General features: G+C 47.7%; 1 protein-coding gene across 1 annotated transcript in view; it reads right to left on the minus strand.

The window, feature by feature from the left end:
* The window catches only part of CNTN2 (contactin 2), a 54,042-nt gene that overhangs the window by 17,603 nt on the left and 20,279 nt on the right, over positions 1–16,160 (minus strand). Inside the window, exons 2-6 of the mRNA XM_034767194.1 lie at positions 10,054–10,159; positions 4,344–4,488; positions 3,091–3,266; positions 2,179–2,274; positions 1,609–1,818 (exon numbers count right to left, since the gene is read on the minus strand). Coding sequence (XP_034623085.1) covers positions 1,609–1,818; positions 2,179–2,274; positions 3,091–3,266; positions 4,344–4,488; positions 10,054–10,108 — 682 coding nt within the window. The 5' untranslated portion in view covers positions 10,109–10,159. The remainder of the gene's footprint in view (positions 1–1,608; positions 1,819–2,178; positions 2,275–3,090; positions 3,267–4,343; positions 4,489–10,053; positions 10,160–16,160) is intronic.

Here is a 16,160-nt window from a genome sequence, read left to right on the forward strand (position 1 = left end):
TGGCTCGCACTTTTCACTGTGGGGCTCGTGCAGTTTGTTTCGTATCTTTAGGTAGTTTGGTAATTTTGCTTTTTACGTAAAATGGGAGCCTTAAATCTGTTCTGAAAAGAAACGACATCCTGGAACTTTCCTACCATCACCCAAATCCCTGCAGATGGTAAGCGTTTTCCAGGGGAAATGTTCCAATTCCAGAGACTCTCTCCTTCCACTTTCTCTGCCCCAAGATCTCCAGCTGTTTAAGCAAACTAAAGGCCTGATCCAAAGCACATTGGATTCAATAGGCTTTGGATCAAGCCGTAAAATTGTCCCCATTGAATCTTGAGCCAAAGACCTTGTTTCTGTGACAACCACAAGTGCCAGTGCGTGTGGGAATGACAATTGTTGTCACTGTGAAACCACCTCCAGGATTCTGCAGCGTATCCTACACTGGCTCCCCATTCATTTCTGGATCCAGCTTAAAACTGTTGTCCTTGATTTTTAAGACTTCCCTCTGGACTTGTTCCAATCAGCCACAAGGCACCTGTTGCTCTTTACTTCCTATCCTGCTCCTTCACCTTGGTTCGCCCTGGTTCCTGCTCTGTAAGTGCACATAGCCTCACCATGGCTGGGCAGAGAGCCTCCTCCTCTGCAGCTCTTGCCACCTGGCACAGCCTCCCTGTATCTCCTCCTCGAATCTCCATCTGTTCTCAAACCTCTTTTTCTTTCTCATTTATGCCTTTTAATGTGTCTGTCCTTCTGCTACATTGTGGGTGGTTTGTCACACTGTCAGCGTGCTTGGTATAAAACCCTCTGGTGCGGTGCAGCCAATTCCCCCATGTGTAGCTAACCAGGCCGGCGAGCATGTGTGAAGTCAGGGTTTCACGTCCGCGTCCCCTCTTTCGGGGCAGTGAGAGGTACCAGAGAGGGGTGGGTGGGGGGGAGTAGCCCTTGCAGTCCTTTGAGCAGCTGCAATTGTGCATGACCCATGAGAAGGTCCCTTGCAGGCCAACCCCCATTGCTGCCTGGGAGAATCATAGAATATCAGGGTTGTAAGGGACCTCAGGAGGTCATCTAGTCCAACCCCCTGCTCAAAGCAGGACCCAATCCCCAGACAGATCTTTACCCCAGTTCCCTAAATGGTCCCCTCAAGGATTGAACTCACAACCCTGGGTTTAGCAGGCCAATGCTCAAACCACTGAGCTATCCCTCCCCCCTTGGTGGTGTTGGAGGTGGAGGCAGCCAGGGTCAACAGGGGTTGTGGGCTGCAGGGAAGAGTCTCCTGCTCCTATAACTGCAATAAATGAGAGGTTCTCAGGTGCCATGACTGTTGGCTCCTTGGCCTCTCTGTTGGGACTGCGAGGTAGTGCCACCGTGGTGGTGCTTTTGTGTACCAGCAACCAGCTTGAGACCCACTAAATGCATTTCTGAGAGGCCACTGAGCAGCAGATTGCAATAACCATCAGTAACTACTGACTGGGCCAGGATTTGAACCAGAGACCCAGAGAGGAAAGGCTTGAGCCATCCAGTCCCCCTCTTTCCTACTTTATCTTGGAGAGCTGTTCCCTCTCTCTACAAGAATCAGCTTCTAGGGGGCACCATGTTCCCACTCAGTAGCCCTAGAGTACTGACCCTCCGCAATAAGGGTGAGTCCGGCAAACTTGCTGAAGACACTCTTCGTGATGAAGTCGATGTGGCTTGTGACAAAGCAGGAGTAGTTGCCCAGGTCCGACGGCTCTGTCTTGGCAATGTAAAGGTTTCCTGTCATCTGGGAGACAAAGCGCCTTCCATCTGCTGGGATGAAGTTGGGAAACTCATTCAGGAGCCATCGATAGGACAGGCCTGCGTGGGAAAGAGTTGAGGGTGAAGTGTGAGAAATGCTGACTCACCTGGACCACCTCCAGAGCAGGCTGAACCAAGAAGGTTACTTCCCAAGCTGACACAAGCCTGACCCTAAGTTGCTTTATGGATGGTGTTTATCTTCTCCAGGTCACTAGCCCCATCGTGACTCCTTTGATTCGCAGGACTTGACATCAAAAGTAACTCTTGAAAATTGGCTCCTCTAGAATTCTCAAAGGCTCAGCAAGAAAGGGCCAAACCTATGGTCTGGTCCTGTTTCACCCCATGAGGCCATTTCACACATCACCTGCGATCCCTCAAACCACTGTTACTTGTGACATCCCCTTTGCTCTACTGCATTACCTGGGTAATGTGGAGGGGGGCTGCAGGTGAACATCGACCCCCAGCCCTCTGTAATCTTCACGGGGTCTCGTTCTTCTGTGGAGAATTCCTGCAAAACTAAACATGCACAGTGAAACCAGCAGGTGAACAGCCATTGCAGCTGCAGAGGGGATACGTTTCACTGGAATCAGGTTTTGTCGTGCCCTAGTGGGAGGCGTGTTGTGTGGTTCTGGAGTGAGCATTGCTCATGTCATTTCCAAGAGAATTAAAGGGGGAGAACTGCACTGTGGCAGGGCAGTGCGGCGTGTTGCTCACCCAGCGACCACCGCCTGCAGGGAGCCAGGATCATTAGCTGTCTTTGCAAGAACGCAGCCAGCACTGCCCCATAGGCTGGCCAGCAGGAGGCACTGGAGAATGATGCAACTCCTTCCCAGCCCCCTCCAGGCCCATGCATTCATCTCTTCAGCAATACACCTGGATTTCCATTGGCTTTGCAGATGGAGGTCCAAAGACCATTCCCGACACCCCTTTCCTTGTAGTGCATTGAATTCACTGCACCACCAAGCTTGGCCTGGTCCTTTCCCATTAGTGGAAGGCTCTATAAGATTTAATCGAGGAGATGATATTAGGTACCATGTGATTTCTAGCACTGAAAAGACAAAGGTGGAAGTTCATGCATATTTTACTAGTCCCAACAGAGGCATAAATGGCCCTTGTGTTGCCTGCCCTCATGGCATTGGATGAACGTATCTTGAAAAGGAAAAGGGGGTAGAAAGACAGGCATGGAAGCCTTTTGCATCCAACCCACTAACAACAGGGGGCTATGGAAACATCTCCCTTATCTTCCTGTGTTAACAGTGGGAGATTTGATTTACCCCCTGTGCTAGTGCAGCTGCGTTCCATTTGCACTGTGGAGATGAACAGGTGACTTACAGCCAAAGCGAACGTAGGCGTCTCGGCTCACGACCGTGCCCATGGGGTTAGATGCCAGACACTGGTAAGACCCAGCATCCTTGGCTTTGACTGGGTTCCTTATCTCCAAGTTGCCCCCAACCAGCCTGTAACGGGTATCCGGCTCCATCTTAATTTCTGTGCCATTCATCTTCCACCTGCCCAGAACGCGGTAGAGGAGTCGGGGGGAGAGAGCAGGAACCAATAATCAAAGTGCAAGTTCACATCTGGCTGATATCAATGCATACTGACCAGCCCCTGGTATGAGGCACACACCACTTTGTGCATTGGAAGGTCAGTTGTATCTAGTCCTAGATAAGTCAATATTTACTATGCTAGGGTGGTGCTAATAGGAACACAGTGGCTTATCTCTCAGCTGCCTCTACTGCTGTGGGAAGGAAAGAAGAATAGAAGCCCCAGAGTTTCAGAAAGGCCCATAGTGTCTGCCCTTTGTCCCTCTGATCCCAAGTGAATTTTAGCTGTAAGTTTTGGTGGGATGGAGTATTTCTGTGTCATGAGTGGCTGACTGGGTTAGAGTTACACTGAGCCTAAAAGGCCCACAGTGATTTAGGATGGATGTGCTGGGACAACACGCAGCAGGGCAGGAGAGGCAGCGCCTGTCCATCTTCATGCTTTTCTGTTAAATAAATGATGGTGTGTGAACGTAATGCTGGTGGAAAATGCTGGGTGGGCAGCTCTGGGGAATTTGTAATGGACGGCTGCAGGGCAAGATGCCCTGCTACCATGCCCCCATCCTGACCTAGAAGGGTGATAGGATCCGGGCAGTGGCTCAGTCACTCTTCATGGCTGAGAGAGCTTGACTCTATCCCTCTCTGCTGAGAATGCCAGTGGGGGGGACTTCTTGTGATACGAACAACCATCCATTAGAAAATGCCACCAGTTCATTCTACATAGTGGCTACAAACAGCCATCAGGTGGTAACAACTTGGAGTCATTACCAACCTGGGCTGGATTCAAACCAGTGACTTAGCAGTGCAAGACTCCGTGTACTAAAACCAGTCCTGCAGGGCTCTTCATAACTACACCCCACAACACAATGAGGCAGCTAGTACGGTCTAGACATGGGAGGCCCCTCTTCTGCTGCAGTTCAAACCCACTGCAATTGTGTAGGTGTTTCTACAATCTGTCTCCCTAAGGCATATATAAATGCCCATCGCTGCAGTAGCTTGGCATTTAAGGATACAGGACAGACAAATGGGAGCAGGTAACCTCACCTGTAAGTTGCAGGAGGGCTGGCTCTTGCTTGACAAGCCAAAGTTATCTTCTCTTCTGTTGAGCCTTCAGGAAAGAGGGTGTTGACTGGTTGATCTTCAAAGATTGGCCCATAGTTCCTTATGGTACCGTGTACCGGGCACCGCCCTGCAAAGGAGCAGCATGAGAGAAATCCAGCTGAGCTCAGCTCCTCCAGGAGGGGTTGTGGAACAAGCTTTTGTCAAACAGTTTTTAAAAGGGAGACAAGTCTGGCTAGAGAGGGGGCCTGTACCAGAACCCCACAACCAAACTCCTCTGGACTTTGGAGAGTTCAGCTCCGGGTTAGAACTTTGCATCTCAGGCTCCTCTCTGGTCCAGATGTTGGGCTTTTCCTACAACGTTAATTTCTGGATTCCCATTCTCTCCCCTGATAGCAGGGGAGCCATGCAAAATAAAAGCCGTTGTAACCTAAAAACCCCAGCCACTAGTTAGCACGGCCCAAACAAATTTAGCTCCAGAGTTGGGATGGTTGTATTTTGATATGGGTGTGCATCGTCTCGCACAGGCTCCTCTCTCTCTCTCTCTCTCTCTCTCTCTCTGCGCCAGCACCGTTTGGGAGTGGGCAGCATGACTTAGGAAACAACAAATGGTTAACACGGTTAGATTAGCATGCAAAGAGCAGTAATGACAGGCTAATGCAGAGGCAGCATGGAGCAGTGGACTGGCCACAGGACTAGGAGCTGGGAACCCCTGAGTTTTATTCTTGGCCCTGACACTGACAATGTCAGCTTTGTGATGGCAACTTAACATCTTTATATTGTTGTATGAACATTCCCCCCCCACACACACACACACCCGCCTGAGAAGTAGGTAAGCAGGACTGTTGGCAGGAGTTAGATCGGGGACCAGGATTCTATTCTCAGCTCTGCTTCTGACTCACTTTCGGGCACTGGGTAAATCATCTTCTCTCTTTCTGGAACTTGAAACCTGCCATTCCCATCTGCCAGGCAAAGTGACCCCGCAGTCACTAAACACACAGTAATTGTTAGGTCTGTTTTGCCAGCAGGGGGTGGGTGTTAAGTTTCTTGGCAGCATTCACACCCAATGGGCCGGATTCTGATGTCACTTACAGCAGCATAAATCAGGAGTAGATTTTACCACGTAAATTACCCTGGTGTAAAAAACTAGGTGAGATCAAAATTAAACCATTTGCTCAGTGGAAATAAATTGCGGGTATTTTTTGACTTCTGATCTTGATCAAACACTGGACATTTTTGAGAAAGAAACAGTAAATCTCAGAGGGACGCTCTTTGAGCAAAGGTAGGGGCGAGATTTTTAAAGGTAAAGATTTTTACAGATGCAGATAGAGGCCTATTGAAATCAATGCGAGTTAGGCATGTAGGCACTTCTGAAAACCCCCCTAGGCACCTCTCTGTATCTTTAGGCACCCAAACACCTGTAAAAATCTGTCCCATGGTGCTTCATGAGATTTGCAAGTTTAGTGATAGGTTACTGGTGTAGCAGTGGTGTTTGCCTTCCTTGGGACAGCACCTGATGCTTCCTGCTTTGCTCCCTTTCCCAGCTACCCTTTACATAAAGAAATGCCACTTGACTTGATTTCTGCTGGTTTCCCCCTCTTGCATTCTGTCACCTCTTTGTTTCATGATGGGGAGGGGCCCTCTCTATTAGATTTACTGTAGGTCTCATAATACTTCTATATTCAGAGACTGAGTGTGGACTACTGGACAGGGAGTTGCACTGGTGACCTGTTTTCTGTGCCCAGCTCTGGGCAAGTCAGGTCACTGCTCTGTGCCTCAGTTTCCCCCTTCTGCAAAATGGAGGTGATATCTCTTACCCTCCTTGGCTGAAAAGCGCAAAGTATTATGTCATAAGTGAGACGGAGGAATTCGACCTTGTTATCAAGACAAATGGAAACAATGACAGAGCCACCCGCCGGGACATGCGTAATAAAACCGGTCATATAAATAATAATAAAAATCAGCCTGAAATATGTAACAGCAAAAGCAGCTGGTGAGATAACCATCAATTTTCTCTCCTCCCCTCCCCCCCGTCACCCACCCACCAGCTGAAACGGACAGCGAGCTCCTCACTGTGAAGCCCGTCTGTCCCATAACTGATAAGCCAGGGAGAGCTCGGCCACCCCCGCCACCTGAATGTGATTGGCGGAAGCTCTTGAGGGCTTTGTGTTTGAATTAATAACTATCCTATGCTATCTCACCAGCCATCAGTCTGTCTCCTTCCCTGCGGGATGCAGTGGGACCACTGTTTCAGTGAAGCGCCTCTGATAAGTGTGATGTTTTATGCAAGAGTGAATTCCAGCTGGGAAAGGCCCGGCAGGATTCGTCTGGGCTTGGACGCCCTTTACCTTTGGTTCATAGGGTTCTTGTTTGATGTCCAGGCTGCCATGGCACAGGGATGGGGGCAATAGGGGAGAGCGGCTCGCTAATTGGCTAAGTCCTCTCTGAACAGCTGGCTGCTTACTGCTGTGTCTGCTGACTGGTGCCTGGGCATTAACCAATTAGCTGAGTCCCCCCCACGGAGCCTCAGTACAGACGTGCCGCTGCAAGTGAGCTGGACTCAAACCGGGCCCTTTGTGGTGCATGGGTATCAGCGGCCAAACACACAAGGGCAGGTTGTGACCCCCACGTTACTCACATTGGTAGCAACCCCACTGATTTCACAAACTGGCCCATAGATGGTGAAATCAGGGCAGTGGTATTGTGGGGCTTCATAGGCCTTCCCCAAATCTATGTAGATACCCCCACTTTGCTGCTGGAATAGTCCTCTCCCGAAAGTGAAAGTCTCTCCTCCTGGCCACGCCAGCAGCAGACACACGGAGCTGGTCTCAGCTAGAATTGGCTCCGTGCTGATCTTAACACTGCTGAGTAGTGGATAAAGTAATCAGGGTTTAATGCAGAATTAATGAGACTGTTGTGTGTTAATCCATTCCAATAGTAAAAAGCAAATGTACTGAGGCGTAACAACTAAGCAACCAGATTTCCATTTAAGTCATTAGAACTTAATAAGTAATGAATGGCAGATGATTTCTATTTATCTATCACCCGAAAGCCATGGTATTAATGCTCAAATGCATTGCTCCGTGTGTCCATGCTACACAAGACAAGCCTGGCTAATCTTTTCTTCTAATTCCACCCGAACACTCTTGCTGTCCTCTACTGCCCTTCTCTGCAGTGGTTATGGACTGCAGCTGTCAGGCATTGATTTTCTATACGTCAACAGTGCAAGAAGGTCAGACAAATTTGTGTCCATGATACCCAGGTGTCTGGGTGAAATGGCCAGATCTCACTTGTTCAGCACCACAAGCAGATCAAGGTTAAAAAATAAGGCGTTGAAATTCCAGATGGGTTAGGGCGAAGGGCTGGGAGCCCAGGAGAACAGAAAATTCTAAGCCTGCCTGAGCCACGTTGACTCTGTTGTAGGACCCTGGACACATCACTCCACCTTAGACCTGTCGTTTGTAAATCATGGTCCTTTGGGGCTATGTTATCTTCTCGCAACAGCAGGAGGTTGCATTGCTAGGTCATGATGTCCAGTTGCAAATTTTCAAGAGCCCTGAGGATATTTTGAAACACATTCATGTCCTGCAAGCTTAATTTGCAGGAAGCAGGATGATCCAATCAAAACTGGGAATGTCCCATGAAAAATGGGACAGCTGCGACCTTACTTGACCTCTCAACTTGCTGCCCTAGGCCATCCAGTTGGTGAAATGAGGCAAGAAAAGCTGTGTCTTAAATGCTGCATCTGAGCAGAGTGGAACTCACTTGAGGAAATAAATCAGACGTCAGAATAAATAGAAAAAATGAAAACTAGAGCACCCAAGATTCCAGACGCTGTTTTAGGACTCGTAATATTTCACTCTCTGAGCCACAGCACACCAGGGGCATAGCGACCTCTGTCAATATCAAAAAAGCGACATCATGTGTTATGAAAATAGACAAAACTATTGTCTCAACTCCTTTGCCACTGCAGTGAGCAGGGGAGGGGACTGCACCAGCCCCACCCTGTGTTGCCGAGCCAGCTGATTTCTGCCCGTTTGATTTTTCTTGTTGTTGCTGAGAATATGCTGAATGCCAAATCTGGAAAGACCAGCTGTCTGGGAGGTTGGATTCTTTGGCCCTGCGCACAGCACAGGGGGGAAACAGGAGCAGAACGTCAATGCTGCAGTCGTGCTATCCAGTTCAACGTTACGTCAGCAGCAATTCCATGATAAAGCACAGACAGCTTGTATTCGTTGCTTTATGGCATTGCCCCCAGCCTGAAGGCTGGCACATGAGGGGAAACGAATTGGTTTTATAGCAAATGCGAACAGGCATACAAAAAACCAAACCAAAACCCAAAGCAGTTATTTTTAAAGAGAAGCTTTCTCATGGGAACAAATGGACACAGCTGTGGTTAGTAACAGACTTCATGCGTTTTCTAAGGCTTCTTTTCAGTGAAGAGAAGCAGAGATATTTTTAGACTTTCCTTAATAATATTTTGCACTCTGGTAACACTGTTCATCAGAGAATTTTCTCTGCACGTTACAAGCTTTTAATCTTCTCAGCACTCCTGGGAGGTCATCACCCTCATTTGACCAATATACAGAGAGGGGAAGTGACTTGCCCTGGTCCCAAGGGCGTCAGCGGCAGAGCTGGGAATGGACTCCTGGAGTCCTGAGTCTCCTGCTTGGCCCACTTGAGGTGTTTCACTGCAAGGTGCTAGTCCCCTCTCAAACGTGGTTATTGAGATCAGTTGCATCATAAGTTTATGGGGCTATTTTCTAGTGACCTTTGAGTTTTTTTGTGACTCATTCTTTACGGACTCAGCCTGAGTGGCGAGCAAGTCTCATAAACGCAGCTGGTTAATGGTGAGGCCCAGCCCTGTCTTGCTGTGTCCACTATAGTTGGTCAGACCTATTTCCAAACAGGTTGATTGCCTCCTGATCTAGGCCAGGCCATGCCCCTCCCCTCCCTAGGGACCCAGAGAACATTAAAAGGTAATTAGATATTTATAAAGGACAGCAGAGAAGCCTCTCCCTGGGAGGATGAATTAGCTCAAAGACATTATCTAATTTTCAGCTGTCTGAAGGAAAGGGCTCCCTGCTGAGAGGACGTCCCTTTAAAGCACAGCCTGAAATGACTTGAGATCCAGCAATGGTTCGTTATGAACAGCAAATGGGATGGTGGAAAATGCGTCCCTGGAAAAGCAGCGAGAGAAGGTGGCCGTGTCAACAGTGTGATCTGCCGATGAGGTGAAATTCACCCCTGTGCAGGGGGCCAAAACAAATCCTAGAACCACTTGCTGAAGTGGGACATAAGTGGTGCAGAGGGACGAATTTAATTGATAGTGACCTCAGACAGAGAGCAGCCTGTTTGCAATGTGCCACACATTCCCTCCCTCCCTCTCTCTGACTGGTGCAATCGGACCTTAGACACTAAAGTCGTGCTCCTGAGCTGTATGAACTCCACATGAGAAACATGCACAAGCCATGTTAAAGCCACATGTAGAACACACAGGATTCATGCTAGGCGAGCCATGAATAAGTGAATACGAGCCCCATGTAATAGGTGAATACGTGCCCCAAAGAATTCCACGTTCGGCATTTTGGATGAGGATCCAAACAACCTAACTGGTTCCCCAGCCGCTGTGTATCTGGTAGTTAGTCAGAGCCAATGCCTGGCATGTATTCCCAGGCTGAGATGCCCCTCTTACCCGTAAAGGTGATGATGGCTAACGAGATGAAAACCAGCTCCGTGAGAGTTCCCATCGTGTGCCTCAGGGTGGGAGTTATCTTTATTGAGGAATAGGGACGGGGACCCTGCAAGAGAAAGAAAAGAGGATTTATTTGCAGCAGCTGGGCAGTCCAGTTCCAGCTGTTCCAGATCCTCACTTCCAGCTGGGAAATCCCCACTGGCTCTCTCTCTGATGTGGAGTGCTCCCTCTAAGGGGCATGCCACTGGAGGTGATGAAGAACACCCCAAAGAACCATTTCCCCCACTCTCATGACACTGGAGTTTGCAGGGGTTGGAAAATCATTCCCCTCCAGACATACACGTTCTACAAAAACAAAAAATTGTTTAAATTAGTCAGGTTTTCCTCAAAAGACTGAAAAGCAAAAATGTTCAGGTTTGGGGGTTTTGGACAAAAAAATAATTTAGTTGGTAAAAATTTGTTCTGTAAAAATCCATGTTTTCACTGAAAAAATAGTTTTGACAAAAAACTTCTGACCACCTCTACCTCCAGGCACTGCTGCTAACCTGAAATTTTCCGTTCAGATCCCTTCTCGATTTTGTGTTTCTCTTCTTAATCTCATGGTCAAGCTGTCCCTTGCCCCTGCCTCCTGGTGCACAGGTCATGATAAGCCAAAGGAGACCAAATAAAAAGAAAAGCCTAAGCATTCTCTTTTTCCAATCACATTCTCATCCCACTGTCCCATGGTGTGTGAAACAGCCCAAGAGTTGCCTCCAGTGTCCCATTGGGCGGGGTGGGATGGCCCTGCTCAGTTATCATAGCGATGGGTGTACTATGAGATGGAGAGGATCAGCTGTTGTGCTCAGTGGTGATATTTTGGGGAGTCCTCTTGGAGGCTTCGCTGCAACCTACTTGATCTTTTTGTATTTCTCTGCACTGAAGCCTATGAGTAGTTAAAACCAGAGACAAGGGAGCACTGGGGCATTTGCTGATGCAGTGATGTTGGTTACTGGATGCAGCAGTTTTGCTAGTCCCCTAAGAGGGTTCCATCTTTTCCAGCTTCTCCATGGGATCAAAAAAGCCTGCAGCAGCTTATGAACCTCCTGCTGCCACATTCCCCTGACCCCTGCTGCCGCACCCACTGCACACACCTGGCAATCGCAAAGTCTTGCTGCTGGTGCATCATTTTGAACTAGATTTGCCATCTGACTAGCTCAGCCGTTTCCCTTTAACAAGAATATCGAAACGGAGCTAATTTTTTTTCTCTTAACAAAAGCAACTTTTAAAAAATGACCTTCAGGGGCTTGCTTCTTAGCCATGTATTCTTGGGTGCTCCTATTAAAGTAAATCCCCAATAAACCAATATTGAAACCACTTGTCAATGGCTAGGCAGCTGGTATGCTGTGATTACTGCTTAGCCACTGTTTGTCGCTCTATCCCTTTCCCTTGTGCTCCCCACACCAGCTGTTTGCTGTACCCACCTGTGGCTCTCATCTTAAACTTAGAGTGTAAGTTCTTTTGGGCAAGGTTCTATGTTATATGCTTGTCCAGTGCCCAGGACAATGGGGGCTTAGATAAATCATAAATAATTGAAATGCACATGCCTGAATACAGAGCTGGTTCCACATGTATTTCTGCTCACTGACACCAGATCCAGCATGCTTGATTTGCAAGGTGGAAAGATGATCTATCTCATGCTGCACACCTGAGATTTGAAAAGCCTCTTGGACTCTTTCTGCCTCTTACTTCCTCACCAGGAACAAAAGTCTACACTATTGGGGCTTAGGAGAGAGAAGACTGGATCCAGATCTAAACCTTCCCAGCGTTCTGGGGAGCTTGGATATGGGGGTTTTGATCAGACCTTTGCTTTTAATGATGCGTGCCCCAAAGAGCTTAGAGTCAAAATAGACAAGGGTGGGAAGGAAGTATCATTATCCCCATTTTACAGGTGGGGAATTGAGACAGAGAGATTAAGAGCCTGAGTCTAATTTACATTAAAGCTGCTTTAGGCCACTTTTATGGTGTAATTTGGACTCACTTTAAATGAGAATCATGCCCCGAGTGTTGTGCTGAGACCCCCTTGCTGACCAGTCTTATACTGCCCGACTGACCTGTCTGTATCAATCTGTGCTCTCTTGTTGTAAGCTCCTTAGGGCAGGGAACATCTCTTTTGTTCTGTGTCTCTACAGTGCCTAGCCCAGTAGGGTCCAGGTCCATGACTGGGACTCTTAGGCGCTATGGTAACGCATGTCATTATTAAAACAACAAGTGACTCTCCTGCGTCCTGTAGACCAGTGTTACTCAACTGGTGGGTCTCAAAAGGCAATTGGGGGCGGGGGAGTCATGAGACGTTGGCGATTTTATTACGACGCACAGCAAAGAAGATCTCACTCCTGCACAAGCCAAGTACTCTCTGTCAGCCTCTCACAAGACACACACATCAGTTATCCAGGCTTCGCACTGATACATTTTTTACTCTTACTGTTAGAGTATGTGGAAGGAGGTCATGAAAAATATTGACTTCGAATAAGAGATCTCCAATCTGAAAAGGCTGAGAAACACTGGGCTAGGGCTCTCCTGTTGTATCCACAGGGGCATCCTCCTTATTGGGGTAAAAAGATGCATTTGGTCAGCAGTTAAGGCTTGATGACACGTGGAGAGCAGATCTGTTGATCTGTCACTTCTCTTATTTTAATTGCACTTTATGTTTTTCTGCTTTATAAAATATAGGTGCTGCATTCGAATGAAAGGAAATTTCATTCTGCCTTTCCTGGGTGCCTTAAACACTAGTTCTGAGTGTACGTGACTGGGCAGGAGCTCTCATCATAGAAGGAGAGGGGTTGAGTCTCAATAACCCTCTACCTATTTACTTGTGCCAGCTTTCCCCTAGTGGTTTCTTCTCCGTCTCCCAGCAGGGCAGCTATCTCATCACAAGTGAGCTGGCGCTTAACTGTATTTTGAACCCCAATCCTGCTTGTCTGAGCCCAGCCCCAGCTTCACAATGCCCTGATTGCTACTATTCAAATCATCTTTTCTTTTTAACTCCCTTTATCAATGGATGCCCTCCACACCTCCAAAATCTCTCTCTCTTTCTCTCTCTCATAGCTCTTTCCTTTACAATTTTTTTTATGCAAGATTGCCTGGCTAAATCCCAAACTGGGCTATTCCATTCTGCCAAACTAGCAGTTCCCCTCTGTGGATTCAACTGAATCCAGTCTTCATTAATTTGTTATTGGTGCAGAATACCTGCTGCGTTTCATCTCAGAAGTGGTTGTATTACAGTGGTGGATGAGAAGCCCCTCTGCACCAGCCCCCTGTTTATCTGACTAGTAAAGGGAGTGTAGCATTCATTCAGCTTTCTCGTGTGAATGCTGCAGGGTAAAGAATGTTCACAAGTTTCAAATGTTGGGTGTTTTGGATAAGCGGAGTTTTGATAAATCATGTTTCATTGATTATACAGCCTGTAAAGTATTTACGGTTCCTTCAGGAGGAAAGGCACCGTACAAATGTGCATTGCTATTGTGTATTTACTCTGCAGACTAGCATGGGGAAGGCCAGTTGAAGACCCTTAACTGCCTGCAAGACAGGACTTCACAGTTCTGCTGCTGCAAGTGTTGGCGGTGCCCTTGTGTGTTTCAAACCATAGGATTCATTCCTTATGGCCCAGCAGAGACACTTCATTGGTGATGCTTGAAAGTTCCTGAAGAATGCTAGTACCAGTACAGCTGGCTGTGGAAATGGAAAGACCCAGCTCTGTTTATTTCATCAGAGGCAGAGAAAGGGGATCAGTCACATCGAACCGCGCAGCCTTTTCTCTCCCTCTTTATCGCTACGTCCAGGGGATGATCAGAATGGACCTGCGTCCAGAACGAAGAAAAGTGACCCAGTGACATGAAGCAAGACCTACGTAATCAGCTAACAGAGTCATGCCATTTGAAGTCCAGTTTATGAAATAAGGGGCTGGGCTGGGATTTATGGGCTCACTGTACCATTTCTCTCATTTCGGTGACATTTTCATTGCTTCAGGATTCCAGAGGGATGGTAATGCTGACCTGCTGGCATCTGCTTGATGTTATGATGAGCTGACCCATCTGGTATCCCCCAAAATCCATCTCAGTATCTGGTTTATGTGTAAATCCGTGCTCGGACTGCAGGGTGGGGGAGGAGGTTAGCGGGGAGAAAACCTGTTTAAATGGTTCTCGTTGGCACTGAGCGTCTCAAGGAGCCTTATCTGGAAAGGGGAAGTACATGTCTCAAAACAAGATTCAAGTCATGTGTACATCGGAAGTGGGCACTTCTCACGTGTTGGGCCTCATCCGGGCCTGTGTTAGCCCCCTTGAAAATGTCTGGCAAAATGGGAACATGATCAATAGGAAGAACTCAAGGTGGGGCCGAGGTATGACCAACACTTGGAGAGGCTGCAGAATGGACAGAGAGATTGCTGCAAATGGTGACGTTTGCATTACCTACAATTAGAGATGTGAATAGAACCTCCCCTGGCTATTCTGGAGTCCATGTTCCCATTCAGCTTGGTGTAGGGCCTGACTCAAGAAGATCAGAGCTGGACCTGCCTTTGAACTTCCCCAAAGTTCAGGGCTTTAAATCCACCTTAGAAAGGTGGATCTGAGCTCTGAATACTTCATTTGGAGCTGAACTTCTCCAGTTTTGGATCTTTGATGATCCAGTCCAGACCTGTCTCTACCTCTAATTAGAAGAGGGGCCTCTGGGACTTGTTTCCCCATTTGTATCTGACGTTTTGACAACCACTCCAGAGCCTTCTGTTGCACTAAAAGGGGATCTGTCAGGCCCACTGATGGATGCCCTCATTAAGGGAGGAAGGGTGTGCATGTCTGAAAACACATACATGTAGCTGCTGAAGCATTAAGTTTTTCCTAGGCAGCCCTTGGGAGCTGGGAAAAATCCATTATCATGGAAATGACGTTATGGTGCTAGAGTGAGACACTTAGAATTCCCCTGAGCCTCTCTGCCTTCCAAACCCCCCTAAGTACGAATGCTTTCTGTGGGAGCTGATCCTGTGGATGAAGTCACTCTAAAAGGCACCGAGGTTCCTTGTGGTGAACGAGCGCATGCAGACGCATATATGTGAACACGTTCACCTGGAATCGCTGCTTCAATGGGGAAAATGACTGGTGACTCAATAAGGGCTGGAGGGTTGGAGGTTAGGATGATGTGACGCTGCCTCCGCAGACGGATTTCACTCCCATCTGGTTAGTTACCCGTGACCAGCTACTTCAGTTCCAAGAACCTGTGAACACTTCCTATTCGGGATCTGAACAATCTATGTTAAAGTCTGTCTCAGCTTGTAGTTAGCTGTGACACTCTATTACCTTCTCCAGATCTGAGGAAGAGCTGTGTGAAGTTTGAAAGCTTGTCCCTTCCACCAAGAGAAGTTGCTTCATTGAAAGATATTACCTCGCCCACCTTGTCTCTCAGATCTGCCAGTATCATATGTGGAATGAACCATCTATTAAGTCTTTAAACTCCTTCACCGGAGGCCCTCATCCACTGTGCCATCACTAACCATTGACATTCAGTTGACCTCAGTGGCCATTATGAAGTACTTGGGGTATATATACCAGGCACTTTCAGCATGGATACACTGGGGGCAATCAGCCAGCATAGCAGGGGTGGTCTGCATGTTGCATTCAGTAGCATGGCAGTTGTATTCTATGTGGATGCACCTGGAACTCACAACAGGAGTCAGGCAGATTTAAAAAAAAAAAAAATCCAGACTGCCTGTTTGGTCCTTCCCTATCCCTGCAAAAGCCCTATATTAAAATCTCTAAAAAAGAACAGGAGTACTTGTGGCACCTTAGAGACTAACCCATTTATTTCAGCATAAGCTTTCGTGGGCTACAGCCCACTTCTTCAGATGCATAGAGTGGAACACACAGACAGAAGATATGTATACATACAGAGAACATGAAAAGGTGGAAGTACGCATACCAATTGTAAGAGGCCAATCAATTGTGATTAGAGAGGTTGAAGTGTTCTCCCAATGGCTACAGCCAAGCTCTAAGATACAACCGCATTTGCTCCAATCCCTCAGACAGAGATAAACACCTACAAGATCTCTATCAAGCATTCTTAAAACTACAATACCCACC

This window comes from Trachemys scripta, chromosome 4 (genome assembly GCF_013100865.1).
Source record: "Trachemys scripta elegans isolate TJP31775 chromosome 4, CAS_Tse_1.0, whole genome shotgun sequence".
NCBI classification, from domain to species: Eukaryota; Metazoa; Chordata; order Testudines; family Emydidae; genus Trachemys; species Trachemys scripta.